Below are 12,428 nucleotides of genomic sequence, written 5' to 3'. Positions count from 1 at the left end.
AAAGTCAGCTGGAAGTGGGAGGGGAGAGAGAGAGAGAGAGAGAGAGAGAGAGAGAGAGAGAGAGAGAGAGAGAGAGAGAGAGAGAGAGAGAGAGAGAGAGAGAGAGAGAGAGAAGACACGGAGAGAGGATTGTTGAAGACTAGAGAAAAAGTTTCTTTCTCCCCACCCCCTCAAAGAAGAATAAAACACAGCCGCTACCAGCATCAAACACGAGCACGCAAGAAGTCATATAAAAAGCAAAACTTCTTGTGAGAAAAGCAAAGAAGAAAATCAAGACAACAGAGTGGCATAATAGGGGGCTAAAGGTGGTGGGGAGAGAAAGAGCCAAAAGAAGAAGAAAAGCCAGCACTAAGGGACAAAGTCAGGATTAGAGGAAGGACACTGTATCCTTCCCTGAAATGTGAAGCTGCACACATGTTGTGTAAAGTGGGGGCGCACACGCCACAGCCCCGTGTGTGTTGTGTGTGTATGCCTGCATCTATCGCTGCTGCTGCTGCCGCCGCTGCCGCCGCCGTCACCCCCTCAGCTGCCGCTGCTGCTACTGCTGCTGCCGAAGCCGCCGCTGCTGCCGCCGCCGCTGCCGCTTCCGAAGCCGCTCTCGCTCCCGCTCCCGCTGCCGCCGCCGCCGCCGCTATCGGTGCGTCTAGCAGGAGGTGCTGGTGCTGGGGAGACACATCATTTGGCGGAGTGAAGCGGCTAATTGCGGAGCCCCATCCCTCATTTGCATAGGCAGCCGGAGTCCGCTGGAGCCCGGCCAATCCGAGCTCGCCCCCTCCATTAATCGCCATGCATTATTCACCAGCCTAATTACACAGCCCCATGCGCAATCCGCGCAGCCGCCGCCGCCGCCGCCGCACCGCACTCCTCAGACTCGCACCAGCTAATTCCCTGCAATTTCCCCCCCAACACGACTTATTTGCGAACAATTTTCACACACACAACCCCCCCGTTTGCTGTTTTGCTGATGCCTCTGCAAAAAGCAGAACCAACTCGCAGTTAGCAGCATGTCTCGTCGAAAGCAAGCCAAGCCCCAGCATCTGAAATCGGACGAGGAGCTCCAGCAGTCCGAGGTAGTTTCTGAACACGGTAAGGGGCTCTTCTCCCACTGGGGTCCAAGAAGGGGGAGGGGGCAAAGAGAAGGAGGAGGGCGTGGGTGGGCATGCTGGGGAGGTTTTGTGCGAGGCTGTTATTGGGTTAGTTTGGGCAGATTTGGGTGGGGGTAAGGTTTGGGGGGGTGTTTTATTTTCCTTGGTGTGTTATAGGAAGTAAATTATTTGCTCCATTTGAAGAAGGAGAAATTGAAGGCAGTTGGGCACTGTATGTGGAGGGAGAAAAAGTTAACTTATTTCCAAAAACAAGCGCTAAGTTTCCGTCTCTCCACACTTCCCAAACCAAGCAGCCCAAATCGATCTTCTTCTGGTTTCCCTGCTGCCGCGAAGGCACCTTTCCTTGGTTGACTCTGCTCTGGGAGTGCATTTGGCTGCAGGAGTTTCAGGAAAGACGGGGAGGGGGTGCAATAATCTGACTGTTGAGTTAGAGAACAAGTGTGTAGAAGAAAAAGGAGCTGGCACCCGGGACAGCTCAGTGTCCGCAAGTCAATTCCCTTTCTTCGAGTTTCATTTCTTAGTGCCCCGATTGGCCCCAGGACACGAGAGTTTGGGAAAGAGGTGGTGGGAGGAGGGGCTTTAAATTTGTGGCTGTGGGTGTTTGCAGTTCTTCGGCGGAAAGTTAATGGGCTGCTGGGAACTCTGTTATCTTCCTTCTCTTTCTTTTCTCCTTTCCTCTCTTCTTTTCCCGGCTTTCTCTATGTCTGTGCGTGTGCGTGTGCGTGTGCCTGTGTGTCGCCTCTGTTTCAGCTTGTGCACTGAAGCAGTAGTGACCGCCGCCGCCTCTCGGCCAGGGATGCCGAGGGCAAGGAGGATTGCGCTGGGGAAATGGGGAGGGAGGGGAGTAAGTGGGGGGACAGGTCCCGGAAACAGCTCCTTTCAACACTCTTCCATGCACACTCACCACAAACGCGCTTGTCTTCACACATACACGCTTGCACACACGCGCGCGCGCGCGCGCACACACACACACACACACACACACACACACACACACACACACACACAGCTCTGGCAACTCCAGAGGTGGCTGTGGCTGCAGTGGCTGCAGTGGCTGCAGTGGTTGTAACTCCTCCTGGGGAAAGCTTTCTCCCCGAGGATGCCTGTTTCTTGCTACTGAAGCATTGGGTGTGGAAGGACACTGAGGATTCGCGCCCCCTCTCTCCCCGCGCCAGATTTCTTCTCCGCCCCCTTCTAAGACCTCCTGCCCTTCTCCCACACTCCCCGGCTGGCGTAGCTGGTGGCCAAGAGGTTCTCCTAAGTGTGAAGCCTTTTGGGGAAGAAAATTATTTCTTTTTCCCTGACCTTTAAATTTGTGGATCAAGAGGACGGAATTTCTGTCCAGAACAGGAAAAGGGGTTCGGGGAGAAAAGGAGGGGCTAGCGGTTGAGAAGGCATCAAGGGTGCAATAGGGACCTCCAATGCTGCTTCACTAGATTTGGGGCAGCGGAGTTTTTCCGAGGTGAGGGAACAGGGAAAGGACTGTCCCTAAGAACTCTTAAGCCACATTCACTACTATCTTTGCTCCCTTTCTGGTTTCAAGTCCTGCATCTGGCTTTTCCTATGTTATTAGTTTTATGATTGTTTTGTATCCTGACTGCATTTGTGACCCACTGCCACCGCTTTGACTTACCTCGGGCCTTGCCTTGTTTTGCTCACAACTCTTCTTTGCAAATGTTGAATGAGCTTTTCTATAATTGACCAAAAGGCCAAGCAAGACACAATTGATTCTTTTTTTTCACGTAAAGATTTTATTTGCAATTACCAAACACATTTTTCCTTTCTGAAGTGACAAAAGTTTTCCGAGTTTGTCATTTTATTTATACTAAAACTGTGCAAGTGTGGTTTGCAAATTAACTTGGGGGTTGAGATGTGCGACTTTTAGGGCAGTCTTGTAGATGAGGCTTTCTTTCCTTTGAGTATTTTGTTGATTTCTAAGTATTTCTTCCTGCCCTTTCGTTTCATTCTCTTTCCGTAACCAGAAATGAGACGTTTGTATTTAAGTACCCTTCCAGTTACCGAATACATTTATTTTGCCCCCAACGAGCCCCTTCGTTCTAACTGCTTTCAAACTGAAAAAGAAAGGGGAGAATGTGTCAGTGTGTGGGTGTACCTGATGGGGGAGAGCTACATGAAAGTTGGAGGTTGACATGGGTTTTGACTTATTGAAGCTGAACTTTATAACCTTGATGGTTAGGACAGTCCGAATCTACTTCATCAGGTTAAAACATCTGTCGGATTGGAAGAATTGCAAGCCCACCGCCACAGGGCTACCATAGCCTCTAGAGTGCTTGGAAAGGAAGGATAAGTAGGGGGCTGTTGCTACTGTGCAGAAGCCCTTTAGATAGTAGGCGCATTACTGCTAGACTCTTTTAGATAGCTAAGAAATGAATTTCTTTAATTGTGCATATTTTTGAAGAGTACTATTGACAGTCAAGCAAATTAGAAATAGTTACACGTGTTACGGTAAAAATTAGATAATTTAAAAATAGGCATAATCTTGGGGAAATCAGGGAGAGGAGGTTTTAGAGTTTATTACAGTGTTTTAAAGTTTGAAGAAACAAAATAGTTCAGTATCCAGAGAGAGGGGGAAAACTTTTAAATGCTTAATAATATTATCATTATTCTGGCACTCCTGTAGAATTCATGAATTACAAAAAATTGTTAAATTAGGGTGTTGTTGTTTTTTGGGGGTAGTATTTTTTTTTTGGTTTTGGGGTTTTTTGGTGCGGTGGTGGAGTCTTATCTATGTAGCCAAGTCACCCAAGATTAAAACAGGAGATATGCTTTAAAAAAGAAAGGGGGGGGGGAGAGAAAGAAAAGAAAAGAAAAAAAAGAAACGCTTGCATATGGTGGGTAGATTAAGGACAAAGAATCTTTTTGTCATGGAAATGTTTTTTTTTTTTTGTTTACTTCATCACATAGAATTTCTCACACTTGGTTTGTTTTGTATTGCCCTCAATGACTACATGATCAAATGAATGGATTTATTTCTGCCGAATGAGAAAGACAGTCTTTCCTTCAAAAGAACTACATTGCATCCCAGTGAGGAATTTTAAAGCGTTATTATTGTGGTTCCTGAATAGCTTAAAATCGGCTTTCACAGCAACCCCAAAATGCAACAATGTAAATACTTCTCAGCTTTGGAAGGTTGTTATCAAAATGTGCTATGTCTTCTTTTATTAAAGCATATTTCAATTAATAGAGTAAAATCCCTTGTAGTGAACAATTAACAGGCTGGGACAAAACTATCTCTATTTAAATTTTATTTCAGAAATGTGAGCACGGTAAACGTAATAGTTTAAACATGCTGAGGGATATGCAGCACACATTAGGAGACCTAAAATGGGGTAAATCATTTACAAGTTTTGTAATGAATTACTTTATTACTACTTTACTAAATGAAAATTTGAAAATATTTATATATTCATATTCATTTAAGAAATCCAACTTTGCTTGTCAAGGCTGTGTGTATCTATGTGTGTTACTGGGATTTATTTTTTTTTTTACATCCATTCACAGTCATAATCAAGATGTTGCCACAGTTCCTGGTCATATTTTGCAATAGGCCAAAATTAGTCTTTCTAGAGGCAGAGCAGAATAAGCAAGTACTTCATTTCAAGTCTTGTTTTAAAGGCAGCTTAGGCCAACCATTAAAAGCAATTCCTTTGCTTTAACACTTTTGATAGTTAAGTTATTCATGGAACATGGGTGATTGTTCCCTATTAATCTAAGGAATTTTAAAAAACTACATATATGTCGTATTGATTGCTGTTACCCCCCATATACTTAAATAAAATACTTAATGAAGAGATAGGTACCTTTGAAAAGTAAAATTATCAAATATACCCCCACCCCCTCTTAATTTGGGGTAAATACAATGGAAGATATAAACATGAGTCCACAATATGAAGTTACATGTGAAGCAATCACTTTAGAATGTGAGGTTGAAGTTGGAATGTTACAAGTAACTAAATTCTTTTAAACCCACTTTGGAATATGCACATTAAAATGATAGAGAAGTTTTTATATATTGAGCAACATTAGGAAATTTGAAGATAGTTGGGAAGGTCATGACATATAAATAGGTATTGAAATTTTTCTGATAACTTTTGGAGATAACATACAACAAAATCATACTAAAAACTGACAGTATAAAAAGCAAATGTAAAAATAAATTCTGCTATTTTCTTTGTAAAGTTTTACTTTATGAGATCAGAAAAATATGGTTATATAAGCAGGTTATATAACAACCTATGGTTGTTATAAATTCATTGCAAGAACATTTTTTAAAATAATCACTGCTCTGGAATGACAAAAATAATTCTGGTAAATTTCATACAAGTCTAAAAGTTATTCTTTTCTACATTTTGTGTCAATTTATTTCAGAAATGATTCCTTATTTATGCATTAAGACAACTCTTTTAAAAACTATCTGTTCATAAATGATTTGTTGTTGGTTTTTTCTCTCACTGAGAATTAGTAGCAAATAGGAGACAGGTTTCAGGTTCCATTAAATTCATTTCATCAAGTAAAGAAATCTTTTTTGCCTGCTGAGAATTTTTATCTCAGAAAAATTAATTTAAAATGTTGATGCCAATAAAACTTCTACCAAGCACTTCTAATAGGCACTTATCAAGATATCCTATATGTGGGTGACTGGAGTATTTCATCTTATTAATACAGCTTAGAAAATTCCTGTTGTAATTTAAGTGGGAAATACAAATACATGAAGGGAGAGTACTTCACAACTTGAGATTATTTTTAATTCATCTTTTAAAAAACTACTAGCAATAATTATTCTAAAGTTTTCTGTGGCCTTTTTTCCCTGCATAGGTATGACAATATGAAATTAATTAAAATTTTCTTTTTGTGATGAAAATGTGTGATTTGAAATTTTATCCATTTTATTTACTGGATTTTTTAAATTAAGAAAAATAAGACCCCAAGTTCCTGTAAATAAATCCATTTCTTTTGTCTTTTAACATGCATGCTTTGCCTAAACTGTTTCTCATACATACATACATGCACTGACACACACTCCACACACATTTACAATTCAACATACCAAAAGGAAACAATAGCTATAACTTGCTACCATAAAAGGATAATTGATTTCTCAGAAACATGAAGAGTAAGAGTAACCAGAAAATAGAAAAAGGTGAATATACAAACATTTTTAATGAAACATATCAAGATTTCTTTTATTATTTTTAAGATCATTGTAATGCTCAACAGAAGAATGGCCAATTAGTTGTCACTGATGAGAAAGAACAGCTGTTTAACAAAGTTAAGAAAATCTTTAGATACTATTCATGTTAAAACTTTGCAGAAAATAAATGTGTATTAGATCATTCTTATGACATTCAGTCAGGGGAAAAAACTACTATGGGTTAAGAGCAGGAATTACTTAGCTAGTTGATTGTTTGTTGTACACAAGATGATGGAAAAAGCAGGCAAAAGTGGGTCAGATTTCATCTTGGACTGCTAATCTCTTAGAAGTCTTACCATTCATTTCAAGGTGGCTATAAGGACATTTTCTCTTCCTTGGGAATTCAGCAAAGGTATAGATAGCTATGGTTTCCTTTTAGTGATCATCTTTGCAAGTTTAACATCCTTAAATGTAAGGTCTGGCATACATTTTCATTTCACTGAATATTTTTAATTGAACTGCTGCATTTTCATTGTTTGTAACATTCTTAATAAGGGCCAGAAACATTTTATGGTAATGCAAAATGATTAAAAATATTCCATTGATGCAATTTTAAAATAATGCTCATCATACCTAGATGTTTTCATTTCATGTTGTTTTCCATCTACCTGATCTGGCAACTGCTTCTACACAAGAACAGGCATATCTTTAAGCTGTCCAGTCAGGATATGAATTACTTCTGCTGATGGTGGAGCAGGTCTGAAATTACATTAAATTAGGTAACTTTTGATACATTTATTAAATCATAAAATGTATGCAGAATTCTAATATTTTACCTACTATGAATTTTGAGAACTTTTATTTTTAAAAACTAACTAGTTTTTTCTCCACTTTCAATTTCGATGTAAATTTCACCTGTGTTCCTTTTAAATGTAGCATTTACATGCTATGTAATTTCCAGTAAAACAGAGAATGGAAAATTTAAAATCATTTTATAAAACCATCTCATAAATTACAGATAATGTAAAAGACTGCATACATGCATGTTACAATCACTCATAATGAATCACACATTGCAAATAGCTAATTTTAAAAGAACAAGAGTATGGATAATAGTTATAATTTATCTTCAGGATGATTTTTTTTCTAATAACTTAAAGACTAGCAGCATGTAGGTTTTTAAAATACCTAGATGAATAAGAACTGACAAAAACAATAAGATATTTGAATGTTTTGCAACGTATGTCTGCCTTCTTCCTGCAAAGTCAAAGCAGGTTCGGTTGCTACTTAAGACCCCCACCCCTTTTGCATTTTCTGTGCATTAGTGTCTGGTGTCCTATAGAAAGTCTTTCTGTTTGGTGTCAATGAAAAGGTGGGATTTCATCGAATGCCTGCTAGCTTCCGATGGACTCTCCCTGAGGGTGGGTAGTTAGAAGTGCTTTGACAAGCCTTGCTGATTTAACCTTTGCCTGCTTTGCCCTGCCAGGGGTGGCCACTAGATGTCAAGCTCATAATACAATTAGTACATCTGTGCAGTTGACCTTGGCAGCACGGCTTACCACTGTTCTGTTAAGTGTTAACACTGAATTTGAGTGTTAACTAGAGATCCCTGTGAGTTTGCTACATGCTGCACAGCTTATCAAATGCCCATCTAGTTCAGCACAAGTGTTTACAGTTCTTAAAGAAGGAAAAAAGGTTTTCTTTTGTGCAGCTCCTACATCTTGAACTGTTTAATTAACCCTGCAGGTGCCATAGCATTTTGTTTTAATTCCTCTGCATTATTATTCACCATTTCAAGAGTGACCTCTTAATAAGCACTGTTTAATAATTCTATTGCATGATTTGTGTACAAGGCAAAGAGTCTCTTGCTTCAGTGACAAGTGGTAACCAATACTTTTTTCATCTTCTTGTAGGGTGTTTAGGAGTTGTGCAGTGTTTTTGTTTTTGTTTTTAAGCACTTGCATTTAGCACACGTAAATCTCCTGCACTTAAACACAACATTTCAGTCAGTATAAGCAACAGTAAATAATAGAAGTGATTTTGCGCATCTATAAAATAGTATGAGCATTAATGATTATTTTAGCTTGCCATGGTTTTTTTCCATTTTATTATTATAATTCATTCAGACCATGCTGGGTTTTCATGAGTTTGAGGTGTTATTGTTTTATTGCTGTTCGTTTTACTGTTTGGTTGTTATTGTTAGGAGGTGAACTTTGAAATGACCAGGTTTTCAAAATTCAGTACCTGGGTTATTGGAAACTTTCTCAAGCAGGCATGCTATGAAAGAACAGATTTCAATTCATTTGTTAAATTTATAGGATGATGTACTGTAGGGCAAAACTATCAATATGCAAAAAAAAAAACCTATCAATATGCAAAGCCACAATCACTCAGCACAATCTCAAGGGTGGCCCCCTGAAATCTGACTCTAAATTTTAATATCGACTTAACATTTTTAGGCTCATATATATTTAATTAAGCACAAAGAGTGATATATGTGGATACATTAGAATTATGGTTACATCTACATGAAAGGCCTATTGTGTAAACCTGAAATAAAACAAGCATCCTATTATTTGACACAACATCGTGTTCAGATAGTTAAAACAAATTGTGAGTGTTGTAACTATCCCACATCTGCATAAGTCCATAAAGGAGCCAGTGTTTTCCTGAACTAGTGCTTTGCTGCACAGATTAAAAAAAAAAAAACTGCAAACGTTTTCAACAGAAGACAGTTGGTGACTGTGCCACAGGTGGTTGTTACTTAACAAATTCGAGATTTGGGCCACTGAATAGATCAAACTAAGTGTGCCAGGTCAGTACTAGTTTTTACATAGCAAGAGTGCCCTCCACTGTTCAGTTATATATTAACAGCTTTTGTGGTCTGTGAAAAAGGACAGAAAAATTTTCTATTGAGTCTGGAATTTCTTCTACATTGTTAAACACAGTAGGGGTCTCTATTTGTCTCCTCCTGTTTCACAGCTTGGGCTCAGTATGTGATAATTCATCTTTCTTTATGGGATTCAAAGCTATCATAAAGAGTTAAAAAGAATTAATTTGCAAGAAAATAAGTGTCTCCTAACAATTTAAGAAAACTTGAAAAATGCTGTGTAGATTTTTAAGAGGTGGTAAAGCTGAAGTAAAAAGTATGCTCCCCTTCTCCAAAAAGCCATGTGTCATTGTAAAGTTCCCAGACAGAACAGAAAAGTGAACATACATTTTCCAACAGTAGACAGGTTTTGCTTGATCCTATATGAATTTTAATAAACCCAAATTGCACGTGTGTGTGGTGAAGAGAGAGTGTAGTGGAATAAACGATGGCTTACCCAGTCTGACAAACAGAATTATAAACCATCTGTCCAAGCCTTTATTTCACTAGTCTTTAGCAATTGGGTAGCTTATTTATAACCAGCACCACCACCACCACTCCAATGAAGTCAAAAAGAAATTTGCTATGAGCTATTTTTTAAAATGACTTCAAGTGTATATGAAAATGTGCTAAATCTAGCTTTGAGGCTATTGTTGGCATTAGTTGATATGAAATGCAAAATGTCAGCATTTTTTATGTAATATACTAATGATTAGACAGTACCCTTCCATAAAAGGAATTTTTTTCTCTTCAGCAATTTCACATTAATGAGTATGCTCCAGACTTTTAATGACAGGTATTTTAACTTTTATTAATGTTTGTTTTTATGCTTCATAGCACAATGGCAAGTTAAAGAAAACATTCTTCTTTGAGAATTCTTCTCTCTCTATTTCACATTCGATTTTATTAATTAAGAAGCCTTAAGGAGATTATTACCAGTTTTAAGCCATAGCTATCTTCTGACTTTTCATTTATTCTTTGCAGAATGCTAAAATGTTTTTAGACAGCATTCAAACCAAGTGACACGCCAATGTACATTTAGTGTCTACGTCTACCTTTTTAAAACGTTTTCGAAAATACACAGTAAAAAAAAATAACCTCTGATCCTAGCCTTGAAAACATTTTCCTATGTATAGACTCTTATCTAATCTAACTGGAAAGATGCCTTACTCGCCAGCCATTTTCATGCAAAACTGGAAGTGGCTTAATAAAGAACAGATCAGGAATTAATCAAAGCTGAGACAATAGTGAAACAGTTTTTTGGCTCCTTTCACATTGAGAGAGTTGATCCTAAGAAAAGGAACATTTTGTTAAACATTCAGTATACATTTTATGAGTTATCCTGAGAAGAGAAAAATTTAAAATTTAAATCCATTCCAGAACAGTATTATCTTTGAAACGGTTTGTTAGAATTCCGCTGAAAGGTCTGAACAGATATTTTTCCCTTCAAGAAATCTAAGGCGAACAGATCTTGTTGCAGAAATACAGTTTGAACAGTGACAGAGGGTGTGCAACCCTTAAGTACACAGAGCAAAAAAAAATTGGCATAGCTGGGAACTAACTTTACACATGTCCTCACTTTAACTGAAAGAACCTCTATACCTTTTCAGCGCCTACTTTTCTTATTTCTTATTTCTCTTCCTGAATGCATGCAAGAGATTTCACGTTCCACTCGACATGAGTATGTATGACTTGAAGCCCAAATGTTTGATCAGTATTCTTCGTGCCCTTAGCAAAGTAGTGCTCTTCTCCCATCAGCACCTTGTTACCTCCCACACATTCACACATAAGGAGAAGAACAGATGATGTTATTATCTTTTTAAAAAATAACTATCTCCAGATATATTTAAAGTAGTGGAAAGAATCTAATAAATACACCTCAATCCATGTATTGGATGCATTTCCCCCCACTTTTTCCACAATTACCCTTATGTACTATAAATTAATGTTAAATCCCCTTGGCTATTTATAGGTTCAAATCTCTTAGCTTTGAGCTGCTAGTATGGGAAAAATAAATTACCTTGATGTTAATTATGATGTCTATGGTGCTTGATTCTTAATTTCTCCCTCTTGCAAAAAAAAAAAGAAGAAGATATACCTAAAGTCACGTAGTACTAAAATGTTTATCACTATATATGAAAGCATTTCATAAATTGTCTTCCTGTTGGAATAAAGTGAAAATGCTAAAGTTCTGCTACTTAATAGGTGTGTTCAATGGTTTTAGAACTTACAGACGAAAACAAAATGCAAATTAATGAAAATGGGCAAGAAATGGTGAGATGCAGTTTGGGGAAGATGACTTTTTCTTGGATTAAAACTAGGACAGAATGCAAGAATTTTAAATCTATATACTGGATAGTGAGCTTCATTTAGACTTTGCAGTATATATTTTCTTGGATTCCAAAGTAATACCAGATAGCACATTTTAATTAAAAGGCAATTATTTAATATTCATAAATGAGAATTAGCCTTAGAAACAAGTAACACAGTTTATTGCCTCATTTTTGTTTTTTGAGGTCCATCATAAGTCATTTTCACAGTGGGTTTTTTTTTCTTTCCATTTCAAGGAGGGTGTATTATAAAGTTTTAGAAAACATTTTACTGTTTACAAAAAAAGTTCTGTTTCCAACATGTGGGACTTTTGGTGATAATTTCCTAACCTTTCATCCAATTTAAGATTTTTTTTAAAAAATGCACTCAGAACCGAGGATTTGATTTTTCTTTTCTTGGAATTTTTGATAAAAAGTAAGTACAACTTTAGTTATTTGTAAGGAAAATTACTGTAGTACACATGTTCATTAATTATACTTAAGGTCATATGTAAGTTGTATTTATTGTAATCATCTAATGGTCATGCATAAAAAGTAATACTGAAACATAAAAAGTAAAATCCTTCAGAATGTTAATTTTTCGAACAATTATGTACTTCAAATGTATGGCTATTAATGGAATATGGTAATCCTAACTTCAGTTTGTCTGAAATTATCCATTTGAACTCAGTGTCTTTTGCAAATATTTTTCTCCAATGACAAAAAAAGTTAATAATGTTTATTAGTGTGGAATCCTACTGATTGTGACTATTTTTAATATATCAATTAATTTAGAAGACTCTGAATATGCACAACTGATGCTAATATTCCTTTTGTGTCTGCATGTCTTAATGCCAGTCGTGCAAATTTATGTTTAAAATGTATGCATTTCCTACAATTGAGAGAATTAGAATTCTTTTCAATTTTTGACTGAGATGACTATTGTCTTAATAAAAAATAGATCTAATTTTTTTCAACTATTTAATCTTAAT

General features: G+C 37.4%; 1 protein-coding gene across 3 annotated transcripts in view; it reads left to right on the top strand.

Annotated features, from left to right (window-relative positions):
• Nucleotides 1-580: 580 nt before the first annotated feature.
• The window catches only part of SALL3 (spalt like transcription factor 3), a 23,145-nt gene continuing 11,297 nt past the window's right edge, over nt 581-12,428 (top strand). For all 3 annotated transcript variants that reach the window (XM_043979402.1, XM_043979401.1, XM_043979403.1), the window contains exon 1: nt 581-1,086. In XM_043979402.1, the coding sequence (XP_043835337.1) occupies nt 1,005-1,086 (82 nt within the window). In that variant the 5' untranslated portion in view covers nt 581-1,004. The remainder of the gene's footprint in view (nt 1,087-12,428) is intronic.

This window comes from Dromiciops gliroides, chromosome 1, assembly GCF_019393635.1.
Source record: "Dromiciops gliroides isolate mDroGli1 chromosome 1, mDroGli1.pri, whole genome shotgun sequence".
Taxonomy (NCBI): Eukaryota; Metazoa; Chordata; class Mammalia; order Microbiotheria; family Microbiotheriidae; genus Dromiciops; species Dromiciops gliroides.
This window is presented reverse-complemented; position numbering and strand designations above follow the sequence as displayed.